General features: G+C 42.0%; 1 protein-coding gene across 4 annotated transcripts in view; it reads right to left on the bottom strand.

Moving 5' to 3' along the window:
• Window positions 1-25,228, bottom strand: part of SLC20A2 (solute carrier family 20 member 2) — a 31,324-nt gene extending 6,096 nt beyond the window's left edge. For 2 of the 4 annotated variants that reach the window (XM_066317793.1, XM_066317795.1), the window contains exons 1-9: window positions 24,940-25,228; window positions 20,044-20,184; window positions 18,754-18,839; window positions 16,666-16,762; window positions 14,585-14,701; window positions 13,700-13,903; window positions 11,679-12,267; window positions 987-1,172; window positions 206-290 (exon numbers count right to left, since the gene is read on the bottom strand). In XM_066317793.1, the coding sequence (XP_066173890.1) occupies window positions 206-290; window positions 987-1,172; window positions 11,679-12,267; window positions 13,700-13,903; window positions 14,585-14,701; window positions 16,666-16,762; window positions 18,754-18,839; window positions 20,044-20,184; window positions 24,940-25,228 (1,794 nt within the window). The remainder of the gene's footprint in view (window positions 1-205; window positions 291-986; window positions 1,173-11,678; window positions 12,268-13,699; window positions 13,904-14,584; window positions 14,702-16,665; window positions 16,763-18,753; window positions 18,840-20,043; window positions 20,185-24,939) is intronic. The other 2 variants (XM_066317794.1, XM_066317796.1) reach the window with 1 other exon arrangement.
• Between the last annotated feature and the right edge of the window lie 118 nt (window positions 25,229-25,346).

Raw genomic sequence — 25,346 nt, 5'->3', positions numbered from 1 at the left:
GTGACAACTCCAACGCATTTTTTGGAAGCCCAATTACTTCCCCACGTTGCTGGCATGACTGAGATGTGCTGATGCACCCCTACCTAACCATACTCTACCAGCAGCTGTTTTCCCCTCACCATGCCATTATCCCTGGTTCGAGCAGCACAATTTCAAGATGAATAGTCCAGACTGCCTTGACTGCAGTCGCTGGGCAAAGGCATACCTTGCAGTGTGTAGTACTGACAGGAAGTCCAACATTGGAAGCTACCACAACTGTGAACGCCGAAGCCAACTCAATAGTGAATCCACTGCGGGAAGCATAAGAAAACACTTCACAATCACTCTTTGCATCAGCTCGGACTGATACCATGCACCGTGCCAAAGTCTTACCCGTTTCTTCTTTCGACTGTTTTATCTCCAACTGATTTTTGTCATGTGAGTAATTTAAGAGAACAAGAAAGGGCTGAAAAATGGGAATGGCACAGGCTAGTCATCTGCAGCGCCCTGTCTGCACGGCTCATTGCGTCAGAGACCGTCACTACTCTACGCTGCGGTGAATCGTGCCTAATTAGTAATTCGGTTAAGCACCAGCAGAGGTCGAGTATGCATTAAAGATGAAAATTACTGTAATAAACACATATGGGTTTAATAGTCTGAAGCACACTGAGAAAGCCATTGTAATCTTGCCATTTCCAAATGCACCTTCTACCACGCTAATTAGGTCAGCAGCAGAAGACTCTGCTGTCTGTTCATGCCAACCTCTATGCCTTAAGTACATTCAGTATTATCTCTTTTTCTTTTTCCCATTCTTTCTTTTTCTCCTTTTTTGCTTATTTCTTTCATTCTTTTTTAGAAAGACAGAGAAGTCATAGCCAGGTTATCCTTAAAATCAAAGCACAGCAAATCCAGCAAACCGCATTACAAACAAAACATTGGAGCAGCAAATTTCTCAGACTGGCTCACACACGAAGTTCACACAACCACAATGACACCTGTGGACCTACCTTGATGGTGTGATTGGAGTGAGGTCTTTACCCATAGTCTGGATAACTCTTCTTCCCCAGACCCAGAGACCCACACAGATCCCGACACCTCCGTAGAACAGCAGCCAGATGGGAGTTGATGCTTCCTGCATTACGGCACCTTGCTCGTAGATAAGCCAGAGCGCGACAAGGGGACCGATGGCATTGCTGGAGAAATAGAAACATTGTCAGCCAAGTTATAAAAATGCTTTGAAAGAAGTCTCTTCTTTTCTGCACGATTGTTCTTCATCATGGGTGCAGCACTACTCTGACTTGACCCTACAGGCAACACCCTTTCTCACTTGGAAAGAGTGCGGCAGGTAACTCTTACCATGTTGCTTTTTCAGTTGTCACTTCTTCACTGATAACTAGAGCAAATCCTGAAACAAATTTCTCTTTTACAAATCATTTCCTGAACTGTCAGAGTTGGTAGTACCTCATTATGTCTGTTCTGTGACAAAAATCAGTATTTTCAGTACCACACTGAAACTATCTCAAAATCTACCAATTCAAGACCTGCGCATCTTTAAAATTCAAGTATCAAATAAGCTCTTTTTGTCAAAGAGGGGAAAATAATGAACAAAATTACTATTGCAGACAAGAATATAGAAATATAATCTAGTTTGACAGCCTGTAACATTTGGGATATGATCTGAGTGCAGCTGGGAAGGTGACTTAGTTATCTTCCAAAGTGCTGTAGAGTGGACTGGATCAGAGAGGACCCTTTGCTGACACAGAGCTGGCATAAGCCCTTTTTACTACCCTGCTGCTGCTATCTGGAAAAACACTGGAAGTCAGCAACACTGAAGTCCCCAGTCCTAATGCAGGTCATCTGATATTGATGTCTGGAGTCAGACTTCTGACTTTGTTTATTCTAAAAAAGCATCAAGTTTCTAGACAGAAACTTCTAGCTAGAAGAAAAACTTGAAAGCCAATATCCAGTTACTTTGGAGGCTTAAATACTAAAAAGCAGATAAGAATTTAAACATCCCTTTTGTTTTCAGCTCTTTTACTAAACCAAGTAGTTGCTTGCCTTGCTGAGCAGCATTTATTCACTACTCAAAAAACATAATTAGTGAAGCAGTGCTATATTTATGTCTAAATAATCATGAGAAGAGCAGAACAAATCTGACAAATGTCATTCCAAAAATCTGAAAACCATCAGGGAAGCCCCCCTCTTTGTAAACCAATGGGAAAGCAGGTCACAGCAAGCACTGCAGGCAGGACTCACAGCCATGCTCACCCTGGAGCCAGGACCTGCTAAATTTAGTTCCTGGTTCCACTCCAAAGCACACAGATGGAGTAAGGGCCAGTTTTAATGTCAAATGTTGTGCAAACCAGGCCACTGTATATGCCAGTTAATAATTTTCTTGAATCTCATCTTTACCAGGTATGAGGTACCAGGGGCTGAGCGGTGATTGCCAAGAGATGAGGGTCGCCAGCAGTGCAAAGCTCAGCACATCTCAGCAACATGAGACCCTCCCGCTTTCATATGGCCCTTGAGAAATTGAGCTTTGAACCCTGAGAAATGATCCTGAAGCAAAGTAATAAGGAAAAACTTTTTCCTCATAAACACACACAGCAACATTCAAGCCGCAAGGGAAATGAAAATAGTTAAAAATGCTCTTTGATTAAAAAAGAATTATTAATTCTTACAGATTTTGAGAAAGATCCTGAAAATAAACTAATGAGCTAACATGAATAATAAAATCCAGTGGGCTTAAAGAAATTGAGTAGTACAATGAAGAACAAAAGAGCCTTTAAATAAAGAATGATTTCCACTAGCTAAAACACTTTAAAATTCCGGTCTGATACTGTGCCCAAGTAAGCATTCAATTTGTTGAGTTTTGGAAGGACAGTATGTGAAAAGTCCTTAGGGCCTAAATGCAAGAATTATTTTACTTCCATGGAAAAAGAAATTCTTGATTGAAGCACTTCCAATATTTTTAAATCAACCTGAAACTGCTTTTCCAGTGTTTTCCGATGTGGATTAAATTACTTGCACAGAAAAAGAAAGGTAGATCAGTGTACAAAGATACACAAATAAACTGATGGATGCTGAATGATGGATAAAGGCAAATAATACATTGATCAGATTAATAAAGGCAAAACTGATCATACAGTGCTGTATGACATGGAAAAAACTTCCCTGCTGAAAATAACAGGCGCATTTGGAGTGAGCTCAGGCACTGATTCCTGACTGTTCAAAAGAGATTATGCATACGTATTTGCCAGTCCCAACGTAAATGAAAAGGCAGAAAAGACTTCAAGAACTGCAGCATCAAACTATGCTCTTCCGTATCAAAATCCAGTTTTAATTATTTGCAAATGCTACACCTCTGTGAATCAACTAAGCTTAATCCTTGAGGAAAAGGTTCCTAATTGTGGCAAGGGAAGGCAAGGCAAAACTCTCCAGACTTATGCTCAGCCTCAAGAATCTGATTGGCTAATTCTGTCCAAGAGATCAGAAGAGATAACACGATGCCCACAGAGGCAGCATTTCTGGTACCTTCCCCGTAAGAAAGCCAAAGAGCACTGGATCCATATAGGCTCGAAAAGGCAAAAAGGCAACTAACCTCAGTTTCCTTTGAGAGTATCTACCTCCCTAGTTATCTACACCAGAGGGCCATTTCTCCTCTCTCAGTAAATCATGTTCAGTGCGACTTCAGTGTTCAGCTCTTAGGGATAGTAGCATCTCCCAGCCTGAGTATCTGCAAGTGGCTAAGAACAGCAACAGCAACTTGAATCTAGCACCATCACAGCTCTCCAAAGGGGTTCCTTCAGCTTCTAGATTTGTTCAGGAGATGCAATCCAAGGGGCTTGTGATATCAGTGCTCCCTATGCCAATGGAAAACAGCTCTAGAAGAAGCTGCTAGGCCTGTCCCACCATGAAACCACCAAAAACTCACAGCAAATGGGTCTGACTCAGGCACTACAAAGACTACGATCTTGGTTCTGCACAGAGGTAGAAGACAACCACTCCCAACAGCACAGTAAGAGAGGGTAAGAGAGAAACAATGCGTTAAAAAAGACCCAGCAACAAAAATGGCATTGTTAGATAAGAGCTTGCTTAACAGATGTCTCCTACAGCTGAGTAACTAACCAGATGAACCACAAGGATGCTGGCTAGACTGAGATGTGGCTTTCACAGTATTTCCCACTGGTTCTAGCTCATTTGATTCAAGACAAGACTAGCAGGAAAGCAGACCTCAAATCTTCCATGCATTTGGCTAAGACTCATTTCACCAGTCTGTTTTCAAGAAGTTATTTTCTCTTACTCTCCCACATGGGTTTCTACTTATCTTAAGTAACTTTCCTTTGATCTAGATGTGCACACCTTATCAATGGTAGTTTAGGGAAGGAAAAAACCTGAGATGGTCACAAAGGGGCTCCGAACCCCCATCCACATCTATCTATATGTAAAGCTGCCCTCAGGTTCCTGTGAAACTGAAGTGCTTTATAGGATTTGCTGTATTATCTAGCTATTTGGGTTAAAACAGAAAATAAGCTGCTCTTGTCATGGCGTTACTTTAATTTTGCACACCTAATACACACTTTCCCACTGAGCACAAAGAGGGGGGCCAATACAAGTTAATTTTAGGATGAGTTTATAAAATGTTATGGCATAAGGAGCCCATCTCCTGAGTCTGCCTGCTGCAAAGTGTATTCTCCAACATCCAGTACTTTCCCCCACCTCTGCCGGGCTCTGCCAGCCCCATTACTCGCAGGGCACAGGGCTTTGCAGCTGGGGAGCTGCACAGGGGCTGTTTGCCTTCCCTGGAGCTGCAGTGCAGGATTTAATGTCCCCCACTGCAGTACTTGCACTGGCACACACGTTCCATGGTGGCTCACTGAAGGGCTGCTCTGTGTTTCTGAAGTGCTGCCTGATCCCCTTGATGATTCTGCCGGCACTCTTGACTAAAATGAATTGGCACAACTTCGCTTTATCTGCTCACTTGTGCCAGTTTAGGATCTGTCACACAGCATTTATAAAACTGTTGTGAAAGATAGCATTTGACAGTGAATCTGAGCTATAAATAGAGCTGGCTTCTCCTCTCCCCTGTGAGACAGATAGTATTACCAACAAAAATAACCACCCCACATTCAGCTATCATGAGACCGGCTTACAAATGACAGTTTCCCATGCACACATACACACGAGCAGAAATGTTTAGGTACCTTTGGGTCACAAGTCCAAGACCTTCTCTGGAGGAATAAGAAATAACACTTTTTTTTTTTTTTTTTTAGTAAAAAATAAGGGGCTTTTTCCCAGTAATTCAGCCATCAGCTGAATGCTCTATGGCCAAACCCCATCAAACTTGTAACATGTTATGAAGCAGCAACATTGCCATTTCCTTGCTGTTGTTTGAGGGGAGTAGTGAGTTGCTCAAAAAGAACATCCAACAGTATTTGAAAAACTACGCTCTGAATAGGCCTTGTGAATAATGTATAGATTCCTTGATGACCACGCTTAGATTCTCTGCTGCCTGAAAAAGGAGATTGCTTTTTAGCCACTTTATCTAGTTGACTGAAAGAACCTTCAAATGTACATTATCATCAATTAAAGCTGAATGACGAGCTAACAGCCATTTGAGAAATCTGTATCAGGTGTCCAATACTACAAGTATAATTACAAAATGTCCAGCCATTTGACTATTTCCCAAACCAGGATTTCACAAACATTCCACTGGGAAAATCAGTGGGATGATATTTCTGAATAGGCTGCAGTTATGCTTCGAGACATCACCCAGCTGAGCAAGAGTGATAGAAAGACACGCCTGTATGTAGCAACAGGAAAAAACCACGCCCTAATCTCCAGGGATATCAGATTATCAGGAAAGTTTTATCCTAGTTCAAATAACTGGACAGCCTTGAAATAGTGCATCTACCACAGCAGAATAAAAGTGTGTCAGAGCTGTGCCCTGTGAAGTGCAAGCTTGGGGTGTGTTAATGAGTCAGGGTGGACATGCTTTTATTCCTGCAGCTCATCTCTGTATCCTGCAAATACTGGCCCTGAATCCCCACCTCCTGGATCCTGGAGGGTTGGGTCCAGCCTCCCCCATGCCCACCAGCATCAGCTTTTCCCCTGGCAAGCCCAGCCATGGGCCCTGCTCAGAGAGATGGAGAGGGATTCCCATGCCCACTGGGGACCCCGTTTCTTGCTCTGACTTGCCTGCATAGCACAACAAAAGTGTCATTCATGTACCTGCACAATTAAGGGCAGGAAAGAAGATTCACATCTACTTGGGGCACAGGGTGGACTTACAGGATGGACTATTATTAAAAAGGGAAGAAATCAGAAATCAGGCTTCCCTCACTAAATATAACAGACAGATTAGCTTCCTAAATATTCTAAGTGATCCTGACTGCAGATCTCAGGGAGGAAATAAGAAATACCTGTTCTGTAATCCAGTCTTACTATAGCTCCTTTAGACTCCTTATTTAGCCAAAAGGCTGAATCCCACTAAGCTCTCTGTGTGCAGTGAGATACTGGCAATGTTCTGGTCCCTCCCTCCTTTAATCCTATTGCATTTAGTTTAGGAAGGGGGAGGAAAGGTGAATCCTACTGCTGTTTGTGCACTCTGACCTAAAACTCCACTGAAATCTGTATGAAGGTGAGAGGAGAAAGCTCTTCTCCATGTATGCTGGGCAAGCACACATTTCCTAGTTTCTCAAACTATTTTGCTTTAAAAATGAATTCACTATCTAGTAGCAGTCAGCTTCCCTAAAACCACTGAAAGAATGTGTAGAAATATACAAAAAAAATCAAATCATTTTACTATAGTCCTGAAATGGTTTTAAGTCTTGTTGTCAGTAATGTAGCCTATATTTTTTTGATAATGACAGATATTCTTTCTCAAACTTGTGCCATAAATCCATATGGCATTACCTGCAGACTCTAACTCAAATGACTCCTTTATCCTAATCTCTAAGCACGAATACACAAGGGGAGTCCTGAAGTCCTCCACAGGAAATTTAATTAGAGCAAGACACATTCAAACAATTTATGCAGCAGGAACTCGGGAGAACTGAGACGCTGTGAAATGACTGCAGGCAGGTTTCTCCTCCCTACAGCATGCACCAGCCAAACCTCAGCACTGTCTGTCCCTTGGCATGCACAGACACCGGTGGTGGCAGGGTCCATGGTCACCCTGCTCAGCTGGAGCACCACACCTCCTGCCACCCTCACAGCACTAAATCAGCCTTCCTCCATGACCTGAATCCATGGGCACAGGTAGCTGCCTGCTCACACAAGCCAAGGCACACAGCTCATTCTGACACTCCCCAGGATTTCTCCTGTGACAGCAGGAGTGATGGCCTGAGGAAGAGAAGGAGGGAAGTAAGGGACAGAAAAGGCTGCCCTTTTACAGGAGAAGGAATCTGGATGAGAAATGACTAAACACATGCACGGACAGGTGTACAGAAGCACAAAGCTCAGGCTTTCCTCACAGCGTAAACAGCATACTTTAATCAGCAAAACCTGCACTGACCTACAGCACCTTTCTGTGGGTCATCCTGCTTTGATTGCAAGAATTCAAGGAATAACAACCTCCAGAGATTGCTTGAGTCAATGAAAGCATCTTTCCATTTGCCAGGATAGGACTGCGGGGCAAACACACAGTTTGCTCATAGCTTTCTCGTTCCCAGCCCAGTAGCAGAGAAGCCACAGAGAAGCCACTGCTGTGCTGGGCAGCAGAAAAAACATGACTCCCTGTTCTTTTTAACACACAGCTGCACCAGCCAGAATCCCTGCTGATGTCAGCCTGAACATGAGCCCTGATGGCTACAAACATCAGCTCCTACAGCACAGATGGCTGATTTTGTTATGAAACTAAAAAGCACCATCTCAGAAGAAACTGGGGTCTAACTACTCCATGAGTTAGTTAAAAAATTAGTTCCGCAGTCAGGGCAAAATACTGATTTAACTCTTCCAGGTCCATGGGTAAATCCTGGACAAAGAAACAAGAGAGATCTCCATATGATCTTCTGTCCACCAAAGTGCTGTCCAAACTATATGGATCCATGAAGTTTTTCTGAGCCACATCACAGTTCAATCTGTACTGCATGCCCCATGCTTAAATATGGTCTAAAACGAGTCAGTCATTTACCTTGCAATCATCTGCACTTTTAAAGTTTCATATTAGCTTTTTGGGGTTAGCAGTCCTTTCTAGCCATGTCCAAAACAGCCTGCCCAACTGCCTTTGTTTTTGAGAACTAGTTAATTCAGAATGCTTCCAGACTTTAAAACATGGCATAAACTCTACAGTTTCAGCAATTGTTCTGCTATTTGTTGTTACACAGGTAGGCTGCTGTGACGGCAGCACTGAAGCTACAGACCACAATTCCTGCTGAATCAGCCTTATAGCTATAGAAAAATAAGCTCAGTCCAACTCAACCATAGGTGCATATAATCCCTGCAGGTCAACAAAGCCCGGCCTCACAGCCTCTCTGGAAAGCTGGCTCTGAACAGGCATTTAGAAGCTGGCAGTTCTCCTTGTGTCACGCTCCTGGCCCAGGTCTTTTTTCCATCCTGCCCTTTTTATTCTCCCATTGCCCTTGCAGTGACCTGACGCACTCCCTTTGTGCTCGGGTGCTGAGCCAGTGGGATCTGCTCACTTGGCGCCGCTAATTAAGTTCAACAACAACATTTTTTTCAGCATTTCTGTCCCAACACATTTAGTTGGGATTTTAAATTCTTTAGATTTCATTCAGTCCATGTGCATGGTGGTGTCACAAGGCTCTTGGCCTGGCTCAGCTGGTCCCAGCCCTGGAAGGGCTCCAGCACCCTTGACACACTGCACATAAGTTTGGCGGCAGGGGCGGGAGAGGATGGTGCTAACAAAACAGTCACCCAAATAAGGAGCTACCATCACTCCTTGTTTCCTTTAACACACAGCTGCACCAGCCAGAATCCCTGCTGATGTCAGCCTGAACATGAGCCCTGATTGCTACGAACATCAGCTCCTAAAGCACAGATGGCTGATTTTGTTATGAAGCTAAAAAGCACCACCTCAGAAGAAACTGGGGTCTAACTACCCCATAAATTAGTTAAGAATTAGTTCTGCAGTAAGGGCAAAATACTGATTTAACTCTTCCAGGTCCATGGGTAAATCCTGGACAAAGAAACAAGAGAGATCTCCATATGATCTTCTGTCCACCAAAGTGCTGTCCAAACTATATGAGCACTTCAGATCCACGAAGTTTTTCTGAGCTGCATCATGGTTCAGTCTGTACTGCATGCCCCATGTTTAAATATGCTCTGAAACAGGTCAATCATTTACCTTGCAATCACTTGCACTTTTAAAGTTTCATATTGGCTTTTTATTTTTCTCTCTCTGCTCCTCTTATCTGCTCCTGTCCCTTCAAGGAATACCAACAAACAGCCTGATGGAAAATAAATAGAAAACATGGCACAAGGCTAAGTTCCAGGATATGGAAAGAAAATGTTGCAGTCAAGTCCAAAGAAAAAGATTTGGACAATGGAGGTGCTCCCCTAAATATGTGAGTGAGGAGCTTAAAACCAAATGCAGGGGAAAGCAGGATTTTAACAACAGGATTCAAGGCTGAGGAAAAGCATTAGAGAAACAGCTTGACAGCAGCACCTAAAATGAGCAAAAGGAAAATGTACAAAGAAAGGAGATGAAAAGATAGCAGTCATCAGTGGAGGATGGACTGCCGGAGCTTACTTTCTTACATAAATGTGAACAGAAAGCTGTGCTACTCACTAGTTTCTACTGCATCATTTTTTAAACAATGCACTGCCTTTTGTGCAAATCAAAAGATGCTCACGCAACATGTAGTGGAGCCAAGACATCTTTTGCTCTGTTAGATGAGGAGTGGCAAAACATCTCTGCTATATGATCCACAGGATAGATATCTGCATCCCCAGAGAATTTTATCTACTAAATCTTTTAGGCATATGAAGAGGTCTTTAATTTAATTATTTAGCTGGAACTCAGTACAATTGCAAGGATGGGTTCCTATCCAGCCCTAGACAAATGACCATCTCCCTTGTTCTTTAGTTTTGCAATTATATGACCTCAGCTTTAAAAATGTTTTGGAATAAAAACCATTTAATAAAAACATATTTACTGGCAAATTTATAGGAACACCAACAGAAGTAGGGATCTGAAAAACACTAAAAACATTTAAATTTTCAGGAAAGGATATGGTTAAGGTAACAAGCTAGTCCAAATGCAAAATTCTAAGGGAACTAGGGTGTAAGATGCAACAACAGATACAGCACAGAGTCTGAACTTTGTATTTCATCCTGGCCAGTTCCTGTCAACACCAAATCTGATTTCTGAACTAACTGCATCCTTACAGATCACTTCTAACAAAATTGACTACCCTTTCCTCCTACATAATGTGCAAGAGATGCTTGCATAAACATGTGAGTCCTTGAGGAGTATGTGTAAGCATCAACTGCATGGAAAAAAAGAGCTGCAGCACCTGTTGAGGTAGGCTGTGAACTTTCTGCAGTGGTATTTCCCAGGGCACATTACAAGAAATATCAGCAGTCTTTGTCCTTATCCCTGTGTTCCCTTCAGCGCTCACTGCTGGCCACTTGTAGAGCTTGGATATTGACCCCTATGGCTCTTTGTTCTTGGCCAGTATGCTCAGAGCAAAGGTCTTTAACAGCAGAGACCATCTGAGAGGAAAGAAAGCTACACCATTGCCCTCTAATCCAGAGGATGAACAGACTCTGGACTCCTTCCCAGAGCCAGATCCCTGTGGATACCAAGGAAGTACAAAAGGCTCTTCAGAAAGTCCTGTCCTGAATTCCCAGGATGCTGGATGGATGGGGAGCAAAGAAACATGTCTGTAAGTGATTTCACGATGAGCTACGAGTTAAATTAGGAGGCTGACAAGAGCAAGGAGCAGTAAGTGTTCTCCTTGTAGAGTCGGACAAGGTTTGCCCAGAAGGCTAAGGAGGACAATGAAAACCATGAACACTGCAAAGTCCTGCTGAAAACACTGAAGCTGACACTATCAGGGCACGGCTACCACAGCAAGGGTGCAGCAGGAAGGGGACACAGTACAGCCCCAGCCACAACCCAAGCAAGGACAGCCGCTTCAGCAAGCCACTTGAGAGAATTTCTCAGGGGACCTTATCATGATACTGGGAAAAGCAAATGGATTGCTCCAGGTCTAGGGAAGAGGCAGCCCAGGCAAATTCAAAAGGAAAAACACAGGCAGCAAACCCACCCAAACTGCTTTTCAGCCACATGCCACCGAGATGGTGAGGAGCTGTGTGACAAGAGATGAAATTCATCTAACAGCAAAAATAGTCTAAAACATCTCGTCTGTTAAAAGTTTCTGATTTTATTGTTAAAATAGGCTGCAAATTCTGCAGGGCTGGGACTGTCCTCTTTGTTTTTACAGTGGCTGGCATGTTGGGTGGAGTCTCAATGCCTCCAAGAGTGCCAAAACTAAACGTAAATTAAACTAATTACTTCACAGTTATTTAGCAGTGAATAAAAAAAGATTTTTCCCTTGAGAAGAAACCAAGCAGTGCAATCCCTGGAAAGCACGGAGGACATTGATGATACACAGCCCTGATGATCATCTACCTGCAGAAATGAATGTGCTTTCCAACCAGCCAAGCTGGCAAACCTTGCCCCACGTACCTAAACTGTAAAATTGCTGGTTTGTGAGGTCTCATCGTCTTACCTGACATCATTGCCTCCATGGGCAAATGATCCAAAGCAGGCTGTTAAGATCTGGAGGAAGTGGAAAAGCAGATGGACCTGAGAGGTGTCCTTCTCCTCCTTATCCTCTTCCACAGGATCAACAGGGGGCTGGTTAGAATCTGCGAGTTCAGAGGCCAACTTCATTTCCACCCCACCTTCCTCGGCCTCAATCTCTGCCTCAGCCACTGCATTGCAATAGCTGGAGTAGCTGTCGTAGCGGACTCGCTTCTTGGAGTAGGAAACAGTGTCTCCCACCAGCTTCTCACTGTCTTCTGGAGTAGAGGTATCCGCTGCCTTAAAGGAGGAATGCACGGGCATGCCACAAATAGCAGCAGTGTAACAAGTGTAGCTGTTGTTGCGCCGTAAGAGTTTGTAGTTGTTTTCTGCAGTGGGCCTCTCATCGTTGGCCCTGTCCAGGTGTATTTTCTGGAGCAAGTCTTTGTATAAACCTGAGTCCTTGTGCACAGTGTGATAAACGTGGCCATCGCTCCTCACGTGGCCATCGAAGCTGAAGGTGCCATTGGAAACAGGTGATTTCACCGAGGTGTGCGTCACCGAAAATGCCCTTCCTAAAAAGGCAGAGATTTAGAGGTTTTGTTTACACAAAATGCAATACAAAAGCCCCCTTCCTCTAACACAAGACGATAATGTGGCCAGCATCTGAGAATACAGGACAAAGAAGATCAATTTGCACTACATGCAATGAATAAGCCAAGATTCAATTCACTGCAAAATGAAGCTTCTCATCTTCTGTGCAAACAGAGCTTTGTTCCAGTGCTGAATCTCCCCAGACATGCTGTATAACCTGCAGCAAGATACTTGGGATCAGCTATCTGAACGTGATACTTGACGGTTAAATCCTCAGGTTCTTTGAAAATAAAAATTTCTATAAAATTCCTTTCTTGTAAAGCAAGCTTTACTTTTTCTGAGGTTTTGTCATACACATACACATTGAATAGGAATAATTTGGATTTCTGAAATGTGGTTTACTGCCATTTCATACTGGGACTTATCTTTTTCGAGACATTTCATTCATATTCATTTGTTTAGGAGATATTTCCATAGTTTTTAAAAATAATTTTTAAAAAAAGAAAAAAATTCATGTTCTGCAGAAGTATCTCCTTAGCTATTGCAACATTTTCTATATACTACTTCTAAGAATATGATGATGATTATTCTCACTGTATACATTTAATGTTAGCTAGCATACACTGTAGGACACATATCAAAATGTATCACAGGTAATATTTCTGAAGAAACTCTCTTTTTAATTTCCTGACTTCCTGGATTTTCACAATATTCAGAATGGGGTTTAGCTATTTTTAAACTGGAAGTACACACTCTAAGGGCTCCATGACATGACTTATTTGATTTTGTAGAATCAGTTGAATATATTAGCCATTTATTAACCAAATTACAGGGCTTTGTAGATGTTAGCAAGTGATATCAAAGTCAGCAGACCGCTAAGTGGAGGGGGATGTTACCACCACGTGTCAGAAGAGAAAGAGCTTTATGCACACAAGTCTATTTCTTACAAATATATGGTCAGAAAACAATTTGTGAGATTTTTCTAGTGGACACGCTCCAAAGGGTCATACATTTGTCAACTAAAGTCCAAATCTTTTTATCTCCTGTTGTAGTATGTTAATCATCTTTATGCTGAATTTAACCTTCATACATCAGCAATCTGTATTTTTCCACTGCTTGATAGGATGGAAACGCCATTAAGAATACAAAGTAATGCAACACAAAAAGGCAAGTCATTTTTTTTTCAGCTGTTTCTAAAACTGAAATACAGCCAAATAAAATGTAATTGATTTTATGTCCTCTCCAGAAAATGTCACTTGTAAATGAGCATCTTTCCAAACAAGCACTGAAAAGAGATTAGAGATGGAAATTCCAAATACTAATTTACTATTTACAGCTGAGACCTGCTTGCAGTTACGAAACCTCACTGAAACAGGAAGAGAACAAACCCTTTAAGTTGTCTTAGTTCCTTACCATACGGTACACGTGGATGGTTTCCATTTGCGATATTATCTGATGCCCCAGCAGCTTCTGTTACTGAGCCAGTAAGGGGAATCGTGCTCTCATCAGATGCTTTGGCACCAGGAAGCTCTTTAAAGACTGGTGTTTCTTCATCCTGAATTTTATCAAGACTTTCATCTGATATCCTTGACAGTGCAGCATCTTTCTTTAACCGGCCTAAGGAAAGAATAATACTGTAATTTTAAACCCAAGCTATAGCTCTTGTTACTTAATTTTCCACTGTTTCTATCTACAGCATGGTTTAACTTGCCTACAATAGCCAAGCTTCATTTCATACACACACTATTTATTTCTAACACTTAACTATGTTCATGTGCAAAAAATCTACATCTTTGTAGATGAGCACGTGTAGATGAGCATCTTTTTTCGTCTGATAAAATTCACCAAAGTAGGGAACTAAAGTAAAACACTGAGCTGTTCATCTGTTAACGAAACCTGAAACTTTTCTCTGCATTGTTGAGAGTAGCAAAGCAACTAAAATCTGTGATCAGCCCAACTTACTGTAAAGCTAAAAGAGTCACATAGAGATGATTGTTCTGACAGGCTTTTTCTCTTTCACTTTTTCTGAATAAAACAGAAATTAGATTATATTCCAGGTTTTATTTTCCTGTTTCTGCTAGACTCCAGAACTGAGCACTGCAATGGCTTGCCTAACAAGGTTTTGAATTTCTACCACAGCAGGTTTTTCACAGCAAATGACACAAATACATCAGGAGCAGTTAAGGTACATCCTGCTTGTGGGTGGGGACTGGACTAGGTGATCCCTCAACAGCACTTCCATCTCTGAAATGTAATATTCCGTGATTTCATATCACGCACATTTTATCAAATACTTACTTTCTATTTTTCTCTTCATCCAGGGACACACAAAAAGCCAGACTAAGACAGCAAATACTAAGGACACACCAACTGATATTAGAGCAATGGCCCATATTGGCAGTATCAGTCCCAGTACTGTAAAGACAAAGAAATAAAACTGAAGCAAGCCATAAATTAACACTACTTAATTATCCCAGGCAATGAAAGAGTAGTCTGTTGCCGAAAAGCCAGTGTTCACAATGTATTCAAAGCCAAGATGAAGGTGCTGATGACTTGTAACATATTACCAGTTACTGCAATATTTAAAGGTATAGTTGACATGGAAACATTTGCAGATTTAGTCTTCCAGTTTCCTGTTGCCCCACTGTGACATTAATTCCAAAAGAGCCGAGGGTAAAACCCCCACATCAGGGCTGCTGAGCCAAGTCTGCAGTGCTTTTATACATGAATGCACATTAAACCACGTTGCCCATTAGGGTTAAGTGTTAACCTGACCTTTGCTCTGGTCCATAAAGCCTCATGCTTAGCTTGCTCTAAGCCCTTACTTACTTACAATATGAGCTTAATGCAGCACTCCAAAGCTGCGGCTTCGTCCTGCAACGCACAGCAACATCAACAACTCGTGTTTCTGTAATTATTCCCCCAACAGAGATCTTTGCACTTGTTCAACAAAACAATCTGACTCTCAATGAAAAAAGAGCTTGGACTCTGATCTTTCAAACCCACATATACATTGCCTGTCTTGAAACCTACATGATTAATTCATCTTTGTGAGTAAATGTTGCCAGAACAGAGGCCTTGGAGAGCAAATATATATTTCTCCAGAATCAAAGATGGGGCCCCACCTTTTTATTGACACACTTTAGAGACTGCTTAGCTGAAACAGAGGGAACATTAAGATTCTTATTTCATTTATTTTGCTTAATGAGTCACTGCAGAGTGCCTGACCTACTTCTGCAGTACAACTAATGAAGAAATGTGAGTTATACATCTGATTTACTGTTAAACATCTTGGATACATAGCCAATTAGACTTTAGAGGAAGAGTAATGTTACCTTCAAATTGGGAATGTCTCAAGTTTTTTATTAATTCCAGTAATGCTATGGAGTAGGGTCTACCAACTGCATTTATCTAGTACATCTGGTATGTTGGATTTTAGAGAAATATTTCCATTCAAAAAAAGGTCACTTTCTAAGCCTGCTTTCTTAATTCAGGGCCATGTTCAGGAGTCTATATTCAACTGTCTCCTCATTCATAGCTCTTGGACAACAATCTAACCCAAAGATAACATTGAATGACCAGAGTCTTCAACAATGTAATTGAGATTACTGAACATATTTGTTCTGAACCCTTTTGCTAGAAGTGTGTGTTTAAATGTACACCAATTCAGTAAACTATAAAAGTATAAATACAAATACATAAACATAAAAGATGAGAATATAAATATACAAACAGAAATATACAAGAATATAAAAACTAAACTAATATAAAAATGAAAATTCAGATATAAATATACATATGAATAAACACAAACATGTAAGTGCACATAAAATATATAAATATACAAAAATATAAAACACAGCACCAAAGGAGGAAGATGCATTCAGTGAAGAAACAGGCTTGATACTCTTAACATTAAAGGGAAATAAAGAAGCAAATTTAAGTAACAGTCTTGGGGCCAGACGCGCCAGAAAAGTGACTCTGCTGTCAATGGAGTGACAGCCTTACACTGAGTGCAGACAGCACCTGCTCTCCTACCCTGCTCTGAACCTTCATTCCTTGATGCACAACCTAGAATACCTTTGAGAGCTCAACATATGCTCAGATTCACAAAGCCAAAGCTGTATGTCACTAATTTCCCTTCCTCTAAAGAGGGATTTTTTTTGTAGCTGTGCTCTTCCCGACTAACCAGAGCGATCAGGAGGGTGTCACAAAAACACGTGCACAAATAGGCATGGGGATGTGGGGAGGTGAATGATTTACTCTTGCCCTCATTAAGTCCTAATGCAGGAGATAATCCTGTGGTGTCTGAGTGACACTGGAAGAGCATCCTGACACACTGTGGGAAGCCTCCCTCCCGTGCCTCCCAGCTCACTCACCTGGAGCCCCTGTGTACATGATGGAAAACACGTTAATAGCTATGGTAGCAGCATAAAACACCGGGAGTGCATGGAGACCATTGGGCACAGGGTCCTCCTGCATAGAAACCAGGAAAAAAGGGAAATGTTAGCTGGATTTCACACCAGATTCACATCAACATGAACCTCCATGTGGAAAACACGTGCACCCAAGTCAGTGCAAGGCAGGTGGAGCTTCTGGATGTCGAGGAAAGGATGGCGACCTGCTTAGTTATACCCAAATCCACAATGCTGGTCCTGGCAAGTACCAGCACTCTGTGGGAGCTTGACACTGTCAATGGGAACCAGGGACTTATACTTTCCAGTCAGCTGCTGAGTGACTTAGGGGCAGGTTTCTTTCTGCAAGTTTCTTTCTACTTATTTAACGTCCAAGATAAGGAGTCCCTTTCACTCAGCATGACTGAAGGGTACCAAGCAGGAGAGGGTTTTGATGTTTCGCACCAGTGCTACAAGCACCAGTGCAATGCACCCATCTCAAAACTATATCCCTAAGCTCCCACTTCCTGCCAGCTAACAGAAATCTCTGAAATTCCGAGTGTCTGGCTGTATCCAACCGGTAACACACACTAAGTGAGCAGGCAATGTTTAACACAGCACTGTGTCTGCTGCCCACTGCGCTCTCGTGCCCTTGGCACTCACAAGGAAAGCCTCAGCTGACGGCGCAGCGGAAACACACTGTGTGAGCCACAGACAAAGCCTTTATGAGGGACTGCTTTGGCCTTTTGACGGGCTCCACGTGTTTGCAGAGAGCCTGGAAAAGCTGAGGGCTGGCTAATGTGGTTTTATTTCTTGCTGCCATGGGCTGTAAAAGGAAGCTGAGAAAAGGCTGTAGCTGCCCTGTGCTGTGTCCCCGTCCCCAGGCGTGATGCAGATGGGCTGTACCTGTAAGACCAGCTGCTATTCACAGACACCCCTCGCCAGGACATGGAGCCCTGTAACAGGCCACAGACTCACAAGCTAGAAAGTTGCTCTTTTTTTGTGCATGCACTCAAATCACTACCTGCTTATGTCAGAAGCTCTACAGATCTTACTGCTTTGTGAATGGCACAGACAGAAGTTGGGAGGCAAGTTTCTTAACTTGAACTTTTTCTGCCTCTTGAATGCTTAAATATGTGGCTTTAGTACCAGAGTTCACATGATTTTGATGGCTAATTTCTTGGTTTGCTAGGCTTTAAATACAATAGTGGAATCTTTCCTTATCTTTTATGCAACGTGAGTTATTTTTTATTCAAAGCTGAATCTGATCAAATCTATCATCTGTTTTTATCACTGACAATTATTTAGAGCAGAAATAAAGAACGATGAAGCTGAGGTTACAGGTGGTGCTATTTATAGCAAAAGAATTAATCCCTCATCTATTTAAGTTCCCTGTTTAACTGCTAATATAGTGTCCCTTATTTTAGGTCACTGTCATGCACTGCACTTCCCCATTTTAGTAAGCTGAATGGTGTGAGAGAAATGGGAAAGGCAAATAAAAGCGTTCAGGTTTACAGTTCATGCTGGGTGGCAGGCAAGTCATCTTTTGAACTGGAGATACATGGACTAATGTTACCTCAGCTCACTAAAACCCATTGATTCAGGTTTCTTGAGAATCTACTAAATAGGCAGGTGCCCATCTTCTAGTGTCTAATGTGCTGGAAAACCAAGGCTTAAAATTTCACAACTTTAAAATACCAATTAGAGTATCTCCAAGGGAGGACTGTTCTGTTTAAATTACAGTCAAAACAACTATTGCGAGGCTAAGTCAATGCCAGCAAGCTTGTACCAATATAAAAGCAGCCTCAATGTACCATCCTCTGACCAAACAGAATATACAATATTAATTATCACATAGCACTTTCTAAGCCTCAAATACTTGTCAAATTACTTACTATGAGCTTTCAGAACTGCTAAGAGCAAGTATAACTCAAATGGTTATTAAAAAAATTACTGGTCTCCTGTGCAAAAAGAAGTCATAAACTTTCAACTCTGGAAATGCCAGCACTCAAATGGGGGGCTAAAATACAACCTTCATACTATGCATTCATTATAATAGTGAGATTACTTTACCTTGTTTAAAATGAAGAATCTGATCAGCACAAAGAGGATTCCAGACATCAAGCCAGATAACAGTGGGGAAATAAACCAAGAGGCAACTGTGTTGAAGAAAGAATGAAACTTGAAATAAACAGTATTCTTGCATAATAATTAAGTACATTGTTAATGAGCAATAAATTTAAAACAGTTCTTGTACAAATGGAATGAATGTTCTGTATGTTTACTTACAACTGGTGCAACTCAATGTCCACCGACACTCATGAAAGTCTAAGTAGTGATAGGCACTATTAGAAAAAACAGCCAAAGCATTTCCTGCTGATTTTGCAAGTTTAGCAATCAAATTCATTAGGAAAGTTTCTTGTAGTTTGAATCAGAGTAAGCGCTGTGATTTCCTAATCACCATGACCACGAATGTTGCAAGCAAGGGGAAGGCAACTGCATCTAGCAGGATGCCATGCTGCTCCCAGGGTAAGTCTCAAATTCCAAAATGCCACAGAAGCATCAACTGTAATGTATGATGTGTGTACATTTTCTGCAGGCCAGCACTGCAAGTGTCCAGGACTGATTTAACTGAAGTAGGTGGCAAAGCTCCCACTGATTTCAATAAAACCGGATTAGGGCAGCACTCTGGAAATCTCATCCACAGTGATTTATTGTTTGCAGCATGGTTCACAGATTGATTCTGCTGTCACAAAAAACTCTTTTACTATTGACAGAATGTAAAAAAAATACATGCATTGCTAAAGCTCTAATATATTACCATGCCTTCAACATAAAATCCTTTTAATAGAGACTTTAGGCTGCACCTCAAGTTGCAAAGACTTCCAAAACAATAACAAAACACTCCATCACATCCCTGCTTGGATGTGCCACGGATCTTGGCAGTGGGAGGCTGTGAGTTAAACGTGCTGTATGCCCTGAAGGTGGTGGGTGGAGAAACATGACTGTGGGCATTCACATGATAGCACTCACATTGTTGAGAGCAAGAACAGGGTAGTATGAGCTGCCACAAAAAGAATTAGAAGAGGAGGAATGTCACCTTGAAGCATGTTTCTTGAGGGAGACGTGTCCCAAGCTTACCACTGAGGAAGTACAACTTTTGTCTTACCCCTTTCTCCACTGGAGACACACTGCAGCCCTCAATGAACATGGCTCCAGTGCATTTTCTGAATGACACGACTGGTGTGGAAAATTAATTCGTGAGGGCGTGCTATCAGCACCAAGCAGATTTCTGGGAATGTTTTCCACAGGCAGCACACACTATTTCACATACCCTCACACATAAAAGGAGACAGCACTTACCAATCTTGACAAGCTGCATCCACTGGACACCCTGCGTGCCAATTGCCACCAGAGAAAATCCAATAGTAGCACCTACAATGCAGTGGGTCCCTGATATTGGGAGTTTCAAGAATGATGCAATTAGCTGCCAAACGGCAGAACCTAGGAACAAATGAACCATATGGTATAAACAACAACAACAACAATAATGTAACACAGAAAATTCTTTGCCGTGTGCCCACATTCTTTTACAAGTGCTGCCTACACTCCTCATGCATAAGAGAGATCTTCTAAAGAGATTTTTGTTCCTGTTCTGTCTCTAGAAGCAGATACTAAGACAGTTTAATAGCAGCTTTGAATGCTACATCTTACTTATGACTGTTTATGACAAACAGCTCTCTACAATTCACGACAGTTCTGCTTTCAGTATTTACAGCCTGTCTGATTAAGTACACAAACTGCTCCCAGTGTACATCAAGCTTAGAAAACCTCATTCCTGAGAGCTGACCCTGGAAGCCTCCAGGTGATCAGCGTGAGGAGGTATTTACCATTCACTAGTGAACTACCAATGCTCCTAAACTTGGTTACTACCAGAGAAAGGTTCAAATTGTGGGAGAGAGTGATTTTATGCTTCATCTCAGTGACACACAGCCATCCAGTCCTCTATAGGAAAAATGGACTGAGGAAAGAATAAGAATCTCCCCTTATGAAAGAATGCCTTCATCTGCAGCTCATTGTTGCACTGGAAAAATTCAAGACTGCTGAAAAGCCTAATGTTAGTCATGGAGAAGCCAAAAATACCCCTGGCATAACAAGATAAGCTCCCCTAACTAAGGGATAGTGCTAAATGGTCTATAAAGTAAATGCAACTTCTGGTGTTCCAACAAGACATCCAAGAAGGATGCTGGCCAAGAGTGCTGGGGAAAAAAAAGTACCCCAAGCACCTGTTTCAGGAGTTAGATGAGACACAGTTGGCCACCAAGCTCTCAAGCACACAGCTCCATGCTCTGACTCTTTTTCACTTTGCAAAGACACATGATCCCTGCTTCTCTTGCAGTGGCACTAACCTCAGGACACCAAAATACTTTTGAGACTGACACAGGCTTTCTGTGGACCTCTCCTAATATTAGAGAATTCTTACAAAGACCTCTTCTTCATTGTAATACTTCATGGCCTTAAGAATCGTTGTGTATTGAAGTCACCAGTGGCAGCAATCAGACTGCCATAAGAGATCCTGAATTTTCTGGCTCATGCCACCTCTCTTAAGAGATCTGCAGCAGATATGGGTGATAAAGCAAGGTCACTGAACATACGCTGGCAGATTATCCAAAGTTTCAACCTCCATCCTCAATTTGAACATGAGAAGATGGTTTGAAGGTCACGAAACAGAGCCATCTGCAAATGGTGATTTGCTGGTATCACATGTGGCTCCATTTGGAAGTCAACCAGTTTGTAAAACTGATCTCTCCTGGCATACTATCCCAAAACAACTGTTACTTCTTTTGCTAGTGGAAAATCTAGATCAATCAAGGAACACCTGCTCTTTAGTTTTTTGGCTTCTTTTTCCTTGGACTAAAATAAAAATAAAAACAAAACCACTTTGAAACCTTTGACATGAACTTAGAGACCAGCAAATGGAAGTGAGGAGAAATCAGATGGTTACATCTGAAACAAGCCAAATAAAAAGATAAGTTACCCGTAGATATGTAATTACAAAATAGTCAGTATAAAAAACAGGGGAAATGCAACCAAGCCACAGCTGCACTACAAATGTCTAGTGAGGACTAGGGGTTTATTGTTGGGGGAAATAGAGGGAGTATGGAACTATTTCTTGTTTATTTAACTTCACAGAATCACAGAATGGTTTGTGTTGGAAGGGACCTTAAAACATCATCTAATTCCAAACCCCCTGCTCTGGGCAGGGACACCTTCCACTAGACCAGACTGCTCAACTGAAAGCAAACAGGAGAGAGAGGAAGAAAAGGGTGGTGGAGGACCAATGGATGGTCTGAAAAGGGCAACGCAAAATCTAAAGATTAAGGAAGTTTAAGGAAGCACATTAAGGAACTGAAGAAAATACAAAGGAAGCCAGAGCAGAACTTTACTCTGGGACTTGAAGTGCTTTAACTACCTACATCAAAGCTTTAACTCCTCTTTAACATAAAATGTATTGTTCTCAATTTTTACCTCTGTAAAACTAACTTAGGAAGCAGGAAGCTCACTAGGCCGGTCACAGAATCCCAAATTCAGACCCTTCATGCCTGCTGACACCATGGCCCATACCTTTTCCTCTTGGTTAATATCCCCTTAAAGACAGAGGGCTGGCTGCAGACTGCCCTGGCCAGGAGTTGGCTGCACCAGCATTTGGCCAGGCTGTGTTTAATCTCCCCTAATGCTGAGGGCACCTCATCCCTTCTCCTGAGGCTCCAGTGCTCTGTGCCAGGCGTGAGCCCCCATCAAACACCACGTCACCTGCAGGACTAGATTAGTACTTGGCTCTGCTAATCCTGGCTGGGATGTCCTCCGTGTTGGTGGCATCTCCTCAGTCACATCAAATGGCGACTTCAGCTCACACCAGAACCTCTAGAACAACACACAGGCAAGTCCTGACAATAACCTGACAATTAGTTAATGCTGGGCAAGTACTGCAATTTACCCCCAAGAGCAACAGTCCTGAACTTCTCATCTGCCTAATAAACAACTTCTCAACTGCCCAATAAACAAACTTCTCATCTGCCTAATGTGATACAAATTACTACAAAATGCAACACTTTAAAATTCTAATCCCATTACTTCCTGCTTCCTTTTCTCTTAGGAGAGAAGGTTGACCTGAAAATTACATCTGTTGTTTGCTGCAAGCATCAAAGGATCTTCCACCAACATCTGGAAAGAGGATACAGTGACTTTTGGTCTCTCCCAGACTGTTGACTCATTTAAGCCTCATTGAAATTCAGAAGCTAAATCCATTTGCAAAAACATGATCATGAGGCATGACAGAACAGGGTGGGGGAAAATGCAGAGCAAAAACAGAAAGAGGAAAAGAAAACATCCAAGAAGGCTCAGAGGAAACACAGAAAAATATCATACATCCAGAGAAAAGCTGGAGATGGATTTGAGGAAAAAAAAAAAGAAATCTGCATTTTGTAAGTTGTGATTAATTCTGAGACTTATAATGTGGAATTTCTTCTTAATGCCCCTCCTGGAGGAAGGGAATGCAACTGGTCATGAAGTTCACACAGGCTTATGTAAATATGCATGCAAATAAGTTGTTTTCTTTGAGCTTCTGGCCAGTTGCCTCTGCAGGGGGTATCTGAGACGTAAAACTTTGCCCTGCCAGGATCAGGATACCAGAAATAGATACAGAAAAGAAAATGGACCCTTCCTTCAACGGCAATCAAGAGCATGCAGGTCACTTACATTTCAGACGGTGTGCAGCGCTCCTGGCTCACACCCATGGGAAAAGACAGGGCCATCTCAGCAAACACAAGGATAAAAGATGCAAATGGAATGGTGCTAAAAAGCCACCCTACAAGTTGAGGGAAAGACCAGACACCCACAGCAGACCTTGCAAAGTATCAGGATAGAGGAACTGATGGGGTGGGGGGGGCAAGAACATTTGAGGGGGTTTAAGGTGGGACCACCTGTGGAAGTGGCCGCTGTCCCAGTGATTTCTTGGCAACCAACCCCTCTTTCCCCTGGGCAAGGAAAGGTGGCCAATCTTCAGGAGGCTCAGGAGCAGCCAAAGAACCAAGGGAACTACCTCCACACTCTCAGGAACACAAAGTCACCTCTGACAACTCCAGAAACTGTCACTCAATGTCCATTTTCATCCATGAAAATAAAAGAAATTAAAAAAAAAAAAAAAGCCACTCAATTTTCCCTCTTCCCAAAGGAAACAGGAAAACAACCATATGTAGTAAATCTCCGCACAGACACACCTATCTCCTGTGCAGGTCTTGCGTAAAAAGTGTGAAGAGGTAAGAAGGGATAGGTGGAAATAAAATTTAGGTCAGGTTTAAGTGGGTTTAAGGAAGAAAAGCTTTAAGTGGAACATCCCTGTCAAGCAGAGGATGCTGTGATGCTTGTGTAAATCACACCATCCTGTCACGGGATATCACTAACCTGCCAGACTGAGGTGGGAGGGCTGCTTCTCCCACAGATCAAGGGTTTCCTCCCCACTGCCTCCTGCCCTTTAAAAGCAGGTTTCCTCCTTGAGGGAGCTCTCTAAAAGCTCACAAAGCCTCTTGCACATAAACAAAGAGTAAATACCGTGGCTTAATGTTACTTACCTCAGAAAATGCTGTTTGTTCTGAACAGAGATTTAGTTAACTATAAACACAAGCAAGGAGTCAGACTCTAAGGTACGGTGACCTGCTGTCTTTTGGATCAGAAAAACTTAAAAGAACTTAAATGTGTGATTATCTTTACTGCTCCCTTAGTTTTGCTATGGGCAAGGGTGAAGTGTAGGACTAATTGCAATCACTCAGCCCGGCAATCAGTTTACACAAAATGTGTTTGGATTTTTTATAACTTTTTAAAAAAGGATTCCTTCTCATACACACTCATAGCAAACTGCTGATTCTGTAGGATCTTCTGTACACGAATGCTAGGCTTTTCCATTTACCATGACAAAAATCTCCAAAATATTTTTTCCAGTATCTTATACATATATAGGATCCATTGTGCTAAACATTTCTTTTCCTATAAGTTAAATAGCTGAACCATTGAAAAATGTAAATTATTAGAAACATTTAAAAAAAATATAGGAGACTTAAAATGGAATACAGGCCCCTGCATTCACAAAAAAACCCAGATGTGCAGGTCCAGAAGATGAGAAGACTTAATTAACAGTGCTCACAACGAACAGGGTGACAAATACAGAACAAGCATTACTTGAAATAGGAAAGTATTACTTACCAACCATTGCACTCACTTCTCCTGCCATCAGCAGTGGGACAGTTTCGTTGTACAGGTTAACATCAATGATACCTTTCCGAATTGTTTCTCCTACTTTTGCTCCCAGTAGTACTGAGCCAGTGGTTTCAAAAACCGAAGCCAAAATGCAAGCCTGGCGTAAAGTAACAACACCAGAGCCCACAGCCGTTCCAAAAGAATTTGCAACATCATTCGCACCAACCGAAAAAGCTAAAATAAAAGCAATGATAAAACCCACAATGACCATCCACAGGTACTCATCCATTGCCATCTTTCCCCAAACTGTAGATCAGCTTCCCCTTTGCAAATAGTTAATAGTCAAGGCTGGAGGGCACCGCAACGGATTTGGAAAGCAGATTTCTTGTAAACAATGAGTTCTCTCTGGAAAG

Source organism: Sylvia atricapilla, chromosome 4 (genome assembly GCF_009819655.1).
Source record: "Sylvia atricapilla isolate bSylAtr1 chromosome 4, bSylAtr1.pri, whole genome shotgun sequence".
Classification (NCBI taxonomy): domain Eukaryota; kingdom Metazoa; phylum Chordata; class Aves; order Passeriformes; family Sylviidae; genus Sylvia; species Sylvia atricapilla.
Note: the sequence above shows the minus strand (reverse complement) of the source record. Positions and strands in the feature narration are given on the sequence as shown.